The sequence below is a fragment of the Parus major genome, chromosome 22 (assembly GCF_001522545.3).
Source record: "Parus major isolate Abel chromosome 22, Parus_major1.1, whole genome shotgun sequence".
In the NCBI taxonomy this organism is placed as follows: Eukaryota; Metazoa; Chordata; class Aves; order Passeriformes; family Paridae; genus Parus; species Parus major.
In genome coordinates this window covers 358261-365879 of record NC_031790.1, presented here as the reverse complement: position 1 = coordinate 365879, position 7619 = coordinate 358261, and the positions used below count along the sequence as shown (strand labels likewise).

Here is a 7619-nt window from a genome sequence, read left to right as displayed (position 1 = left end):
CATCCTCACCCTGCTCCATCCTCACCCTGCTCCATCCTCACCCTGCTCACCCACAGGTTCTCACGTGCCAAGGTCAAAGCCATGTGTTTTAACAGACATAGGAATCAAGTCTATTTTCTTTGCTCCCAGGGCAACACTGCTTCTCCTCAGCCAGGCTGTCACACAGGCAATAGAGAAGAATCATTAAATTACCAGTGCTAATCACCTGTCTGCCCACCACATCCCTTCCAGTCTGGCCCTGGCCCTGCTGTCATTATCCAGACTTTGGTCTGCACAAAGCAGGGCTGAACACTCTGGGAAGCTGCCTGGTTCATTTGGGCTGTTCAATCTTGCTTTTAGTCCTCAAACAATTTGATGGTTACTTAAGCAGCCTCATTAGCCTTCGAGGGAAGGTGTATTCTATTAATTATTTGCTAGAAAACTAACACTCCCTGTGTTTTATTATTACAGCTGTCTAAGTGCCCTGGACACAGACAAGAAGAGATTGAGCAGATCCCAGCACAATGGTGAGTGTGTTTGCTGTGCCAGGCTGTGCCAAGCCTTTGCTCTGACCTGATGAACGTGGGGAGTGGAGCTCAGATAAGGATCCAGCAGCAGGAACACTGTCACTGTCTGTCCCTTCAAGGGGGTGGATTTATTGCCTCTTCCTGCTTCCTCATTTTAGAGGAGAATGACCCACACATACATGCTTTTGCATTTGGGGAGTTAATGGAAAACCAGATCAGATATTCATTCAAAGAACATTAATTTCTCCAGATAAACTTCCCAGGCATATTATTCTTTCCAGGTTGAACCTGCAAGGCAGCCATTTCTATGGTTGTTATTACAGAATCCTGGAATGGTTTGGGTTGAAAGGAACCTTAAACATCATCCAGTTACACCTCCAGCCATGGGCAGGGACACTTTGCACTAGACCAGGATGCTCCAAGCCACGTCCAGCCAGGCCTGGAACACTTCCAGGGACAGGGGAACATTTTTCTGCCCATTGAATGTTAAGTGGTATTTTGCTGATGATTTTCTTGGGAACATGAAGAACTTTGCAAGAAAAGTGTATTTCCCCAGAAATATTGCCCAGACCAGAGGCAGGTGAAACTTGTTTGTGAATCACCATTTCAGGTAAAATGCTGTACTTCCTGGTGTGTTATTTAACACAAAGATTGTCCTTGACTGCTCTTAGAGCAGGAATGGGGCTTTGATGGGAACAGCTCCTTCTGTGATTTACATGGAAAACTGCTGGGAAGAAGCTGGACTGAACAGTGATGTCAGGCTGTGTGCCCTTATTTAACTGGAAAGCAGATACTGCATGGGCAGCCACATTAAGATATTTTCTCCTTTCACTTGAGTCCCTGAACAAACCATTCCATTTTAGGATGGGTGAAACCTGGTATAAAATCACTCATGTTTGGAGGGTGGACTTTATTTGCTGTCACTTTCCAAAAATGATGTTTGGATCTTTTGAATTGTCTTTTTTTTTAAATCAACTCTACTCTGTGAATGTCTCACTTTGTGACTATTTTTCTTATCTCCTCTCCTATGGGTCTAGGCAACAGTCAAGGGTGTCTCAAGTTTCAGTGCTGAGCAAGAAGCACAGGCACTAAGGAAGGCCATGAAGGGATTTGGTAAGTTATCTCCCTCCACTGTTAAAACTTCTTTTGTAGCTCTGGCAGTTGGGAAGGTTTTTACTGGTGGTTTTTTGGAGGGGAGGTTCAGCCATTTGCATCACCTCACTGCCCTGTGAGGGCACTGGAGGGAACTGGGTGACTGGAAATCCAAGCCTTGGCCATAAAAACATCTTTAGTCAGGTTCTTGTTTTCTCTGTTGTGTGGTGTGGGGCTGCTGGGCTGAGGCACTCGTGCACAGATGAGACCCAGGTTGTGCAAGGATGTGTGTAAGGTTGTGTGGCCAGTGGCACACCCTGGCCAAGGCCACAGTCTGGTTCTGACTGGTTTTCACTGGTTCCTTCCAGGCACAGATGAAGATGCCATCATTGAGACCTTGACCAAACTGAACGTGTCCCAACGTCAGCAAGTTCTGATCACCTATAAAAGCACTATTGGCAGGGTAGGTGCTCTGAAGAGATCAGTGCCTGTGGCTGGAATTGGGAGATGTGGACTTTTTTGGGCTGTACCACTTGGCTGAAATGTAAAGAACATCCCAGCCTCCACAAGAGTATGATCAGCACTGAGCACAAGCTTTCCTTGGCCAAGTTTTTCTGGTCTTGTTCACTTCAGAGTAACTCTTCATCCAAGGAGGGCTGGAGCATGAAGAAAAGTGGTGAACGAGTTCTTCCACTTCTCAAAGGGCATGTCTTTTTCTCCTTTCTTCTCTTTCTCTCTTGTAGGATTTGATTGATGACTTGAAGTCTGAGCTGAGTGGGAATTTTGAAAGGGTGATCATTGGTTTGATGACTCCTACCACCATGTATGACGTGCATGAACTGAGGAGGGCTCTGAAGGTTTGGAAATCCTTTTTTATGTTGCATGACTTATGGTCAATTCAGTATGCAACGGCATAATTGTATATTAGTTACTAATTTCTTATTAAGCTATATCCAATAAACAGAAGTTGCAGCTACCCTTCAAACAGTTGTCACCACCTTGGCTCTTGTCTCTGTGATTCCCTAGGGAGCAGGGACAGACGAAGGCTGCCTGATTGAGATCCTGGCTTCTCGCACCAACGCGGAGATTCGGCACATCAGTGAGAACTACAAACTCCGTATGTAGAGCACTCTGCAGCTTCCTGCTGCCTCAGAAGCCTCTGCTGTGTGTGCAGGGGTGTGTGGAGAAGCAGGAAAAATGGTCTGTCAGCATCAAGGGCTACAATGACACCCAGAAATTGAATCGGTGTAAATATCATGGGGTGGGGTGGTTATGCCTGTCAGCTGAAGGTTTATCCAAGGTGGATCTTTTGCCAGTTTTATACTGGCTGTGCTTCTTAATTTTGCCCTGTACCACTCACTGTGATGGCAAGGGCATCCTGGCTCGTCACAGGGGACATGCCTGTCCCCCTGTGCTGCGCTGCTGAGGCCACTGGAATCCTGAGGACAGTTTAGGATGGATGTTAGAAAAAGGTTCTTCACCCAGAAGGTGGCCAGGCACTGGAACAGGCTCCCTAGAAAAGTGGTCACAGCACCAATCCTGACAGAGCTCAAGGAGTGTTTGGATAACATTCTTGGGCACATGGTGGGACTCCTGGGGATGGTTCTGTGCAGGCCCAGGACTTGGTGATGCTTGTGGCTCCCTTCCCACTCAGCAAATGCTGTGCTTCTGTGAGCTGTTAGTAACAGATCTGCTCGGTGTGCCCTGGCAGAGTACGGCTCCACCCTCGAGGACGACATTGTCTCTGACACATCCTCCATGTTCCGCAGGGTCCTGGTGTCCCTCGCCACGGTGAGTGCAGAACAGGGGAAATACGGGGCTGAAGGTGCTGCTGGACACGTCTCACTCAGTGAGGAGCTGCTTCAGGCTGTCTGCTATTTCACTTCTCTTGCATTTCACCTTGCCAGCATTTCACACCAGCTTCTGCAGGGAGAGCAGCCTCACTCTGCCATGCCTTAATGCCACATTCTCTTTCTAAATTAAAGTGGGTGGCTGTTTGTTTCAGAAGAAAGAACAAATTACACCTGAATGATGTTTTGCTGTGTTTGTAACCCATTACTCAATGTTAAGAATCCCATTATACATCTCCAGTAACTGACTGGAGAGCTATAATAATAATGGACTTATTTCCATTAGTTGCTCTGTTGAAAGAGTTTTTCATCCTTGTGTTTCTGCAGGGTAACAGAGATGAGGGAACATTTGTGGATGAGGGCCTTGCTCAACAAGATGCTCAGGTGTGTAGCAATTTGCTTCCTTGCAAGAACTGTTTGGGTTTGTATGTGTGATGTGTGCTCCCTGCTGTTTCTAGGCCTCTTTTTCTCGAGGTAGATGAGTAAGCCTGAGGTTGTGTTAGTCAGCAGTGCCCCAGGTGGACACTAGATTGGATATTGGGAAATGTTTTTCCCCTAAAAGAGTTGTCCATCCTGCTGTCAGGACAGGGGTGGAGTCCCCATCCCTGAGGGGATTCATCAGCCACATGAACGTGGCACTTGGGGACACGAGTTTGTGGCTGTCTTGGCAGTACAGGGGAAAGCTTGAACTCAACAATCTCAGAGGGCTTTTCCAAGCCAGATGGTTCTATGAAGTAAAAATCTCATTATATACACCTGGTGTTCTCAATTATCCTCACTTTGTCCATGTCTTCAAGAACCTGTATGAAGCTGGGGAGAAGAAATGGGGAACAGACGAGGTGCAGTTCATGTCCATCCTCTGCACACGGAATAGGTGCCACCTGCTCAGAGGTAGGACCTCTCTGGTGTCCTGGGCTTCTTCTCTTGAGTGAGGACACTACTTCTGTAGGACCTTTGTACTGTTCATTAACTGATTGTGATCCCTTCCTGAGACAACAGATATTCTCAGGGACAGTTGATTCAATTCTTTTAGACCATTTTATTCCCTCCTGAGATAAAATGGGAGTTGAGAAAAACACCCATACAACTTCCTCTAGCCTGTGAATTGGAGATAATGAAGTGTGACTCTCATGGGGCAGAGCTAAGCATGGAAACTGTCTGCATTAAACAGCAGTTCTGGAAAATCCTAGCAGCAGTGTTTGGCTAATTAGCAAGACAGCTGATAATTAAAATGAATTATTTCTGAGGGGCAGCCCTGGTTTAGCTTACAATGTCATGGTAATGGTGCAGTGTTTGTACAGGGTATGAGGAGCTTGATCTTGCAAAGTGATCCTTGGGGGTTACACACTGACACAGCTCACTTGGCTCTTTTATCCAACTCTTCCTCCTAGTTTTTGATGTGTACAGAGTGATTGCTAATAAGGACATCACAGAGAGCATTAAATCTGAGATGTCAGGAGACCTTGAGGATGCTTTGTTAGCTGTGGGTGAGTTCCCTGCTTTTAAACTTTGTCTACAAACTAATTAAATAATTAACAATACTGTCTCATGCCCTGACTGTTTGCACAGCTTCAGGAGGCAGATTCTTCTTCACTGTTTCACGAGCCACAGTGTTTTAATCTTTGCAGATGAAAAGGCCTGGCAAGAAGGCTCCGTGCTTTATATTTCTCTGCCAAGGGATGCTTTGACATTTGCTGTGTAGAAGCTTTAAAGCCTTAAAAATATTTTATTGCTGTGATGGAGACATCAATTGACAGCAGGTCACTGACTATGGATGTCTGCACTATGCTTGTTGAGTTGCATTTTTACAGAATAAATGTCTACACTGAGAAAGTGCTGGAAGGATTTGGAAGGCTTTATCCTTCAGTGTTTATTGGTTTTAATTCTCATGTTCTTGTCTCCCTTACAGTAAAGTGCTTGAGGAACAAACCTGCATATTTTGCTGAGAGATTGTACAAATCCATGAAGGTAAAGAGATTTTGCTATTTTCCCCCCTGCTTCTCCATGCTTAAGTCAATAGCATGGCAGCAATTAGAGAAACTGTGTTAATTGGGGGGGAGAAAAAAGAAGTCTGAGGTTTGCTGTGGACCTCTTTCCGTTCAGGAAGCTCAGAGCTGGTAATGGGTCCCTGCATTAATGCAGAAATGGTCAGGAATGGATTCCACAGAAGGCCAAGGCTCTGTGGCTGTCACTGCTCTGTCCCCAGTGCTGTGCAGCTGTTGTTGTGTCCCTTCAGGGCCTGGGCACCGATGACAGCACGCTGATCCGGGTGATGGTGTCCCGCTCCGAGATAGACATGCTCTACATCAGGAGAGAGTTCCTGGCCATGTATGGCAAATCACTCCACTCCTTCATCAAGGTAAGCCTGCACTCCTACACAGACCTGGATTTGCTAAGCAGCTTCAAGGAGAGCCTCTCAACAACTCCTTGGGTATTTCAGAGGAGGTGGAATTAAGGAGACTTTACATTTATGTACCAAAAACCTTCCTGAATGTTCTTGGTTATTAAATTGTCAAAGAGCATACAAAGACTACAATATGTCGTTTATTCTGAAAGGAGTCCTGCTTTCCTTGGAGCTGCAAAATTAATGATGTTCCTTTTTTCTGCTCTCTCTAGGGAGACTGCTCAGGGGACTACAGGAAGGTTCTGCTCAGGCTGTGTGGTGGGGAGGATTAAAGGAGGCCCGAGGAACCTGCTGGGTGATGGGAAGCAGCTGATTATGAAATTGTTTAGGTTGGAAAAGATCATGAAGATCATCAAGCCCAATCACGATAAAGATTTATTCTTTTTTTTTTTTTTTTCCAAATGCCTTATTAATTACTCTGATTGTTGCCTTAGGTTAGTTCATGCTCTGGTTAGATAGAGGCCATTCTGGTTGACTCTTTTGATACACTTTTGTGCTTGGAACACCCATTTGCCTACTAACTGAAGTCCATCTTACACAGAATGCTGTAACCAAAGGTGTAAAAGTTGTTTCCTGACCAGCTGCCCCTTTTGCTGTTGTTTCACCAGCAAAATGCATCAAGTAAAGGAGACCTGGATGCACAGTGTGAGAGGCTGCCCAGGGAAAAGCCAACCCCACTGGTACATGAAGAATGCAGAACACAGGTTTGCTTCAGTTTTTCAGTAGAATTAAAACACAAAGAAACCAAATATCTAATATCAAATATCTATTGTTTACATATTAACTTGCCTCTGTTAGTGTGGAGCATTAACAGCCTGGCTGTACTGTATATATATATATATATGTTGTCTGTAGGTCTGTAAGTGGGGAAGTTGTCACTGGTGACATGAGAAAAACCTTTTCCAATAAAATAATTTCCTTTCTTGTTCTCTGGGCTGCCACTGGGGACACATTCCTGGCTTTTGCTGGCAGAGGAGGAAGAGCTTTATCCAGTTCTGGGGCTCTGCCCAGGGCAGGGCAATGCCCAGCAGAGCACAGCAGCTCTGGAGGTGCTCGGGCTGGGGGTGGCTTTCAGTGTGTCATGTTGGGTTTCACTGCCTTGGGTCAGGTTGCTGAATGGTGAAAAATGAATAAAGAATTTGTTTCTGTATTTCCTGCCCCCATGGTGTGTTCTAGGAGGGGACACAGGGGAGGAACTTGTTTTGTCCCAAACTCCTGTTTTCTGCAGGATCCTGCGGCTGCAGGGATGCTTCTTATGCTAAACTAATTAGTTTTGGTATCCTTTTCCTCCAGTAACGAGGAAAGTAAAGGACTTTCCAACGCATAAACTCAGTCTTTGCCTCTTCTTTATCTTCTGGTTTCTGAAAACTGTCCTTGTCATCCATAAATTCTGCAGTCCAAATGTCCAACTTCAACAACACGTTTCTCTCCCAGGCTTTGTTCATTGAAGCACATCAAAGTTTATTTATCAAAACTTACAATTTCAGTAATTTTCCTAAGCAGTCTTTCTACAAAGCAGCTTATAGCAACTTTGCTAAACACTAGCAAAGAGTAATTTCAAAGAGTAATTTAAGAATAAAGGACTGTTTATTATTAATAATATATATCTATGGGTTATGATTAAGAAAACCAATGTAGAAGTCAATTTACGCCATTAATAAAATCATTACTCGCTCCCACCGTTGCTGGAGGCGCAGGAAATGCGCAAATGCTCCCGCCCGCGTCACCCCGGGCCTTACCGGGCCCGCCCGCGTCACCCCGGGCCTT

General features: G+C 45.4%; 1 protein-coding gene across 2 annotated transcripts in view; it reads left to right on the top strand.

Annotated features, from left to right (window-relative positions):
• The window catches only part of ANXA4 (annexin A4), an 11193-nt gene extending 4191 nt beyond the window's left edge, over nt 1-7002 (top strand). For both annotated transcript variants that reach the window (XM_019008830.2, XM_015648938.3), the window contains exons 2-13: nt 451-506; nt 1544-1619; nt 1967-2061; nt 2342-2455; nt 2625-2715; nt 3310-3389; nt 3776-3832; nt 4246-4339; nt 4840-4935; nt 5358-5416; nt 5685-5807; nt 6065-7002. In XM_019008830.2, coding sequence (XP_018864375.1) covers nt 504-506; nt 1544-1619; nt 1967-2061; nt 2342-2455; nt 2625-2715; nt 3310-3389; nt 3776-3832; nt 4246-4339; nt 4840-4935; nt 5358-5416; nt 5685-5807; nt 6065-6124 — 948 coding nt within the window. In that variant the 5' untranslated portion in view covers nt 451-503 and the 3' untranslated portion in view covers nt 6125-7002. The remainder of the gene's footprint in view (nt 1-450; nt 507-1543; nt 1620-1966; nt 2062-2341; nt 2456-2624; nt 2716-3309; nt 3390-3775; nt 3833-4245; nt 4340-4839; nt 4936-5357; nt 5417-5684; nt 5808-6064) is intronic.
• Nucleotides 7003-7619: the final 617 nt, after the last annotated feature.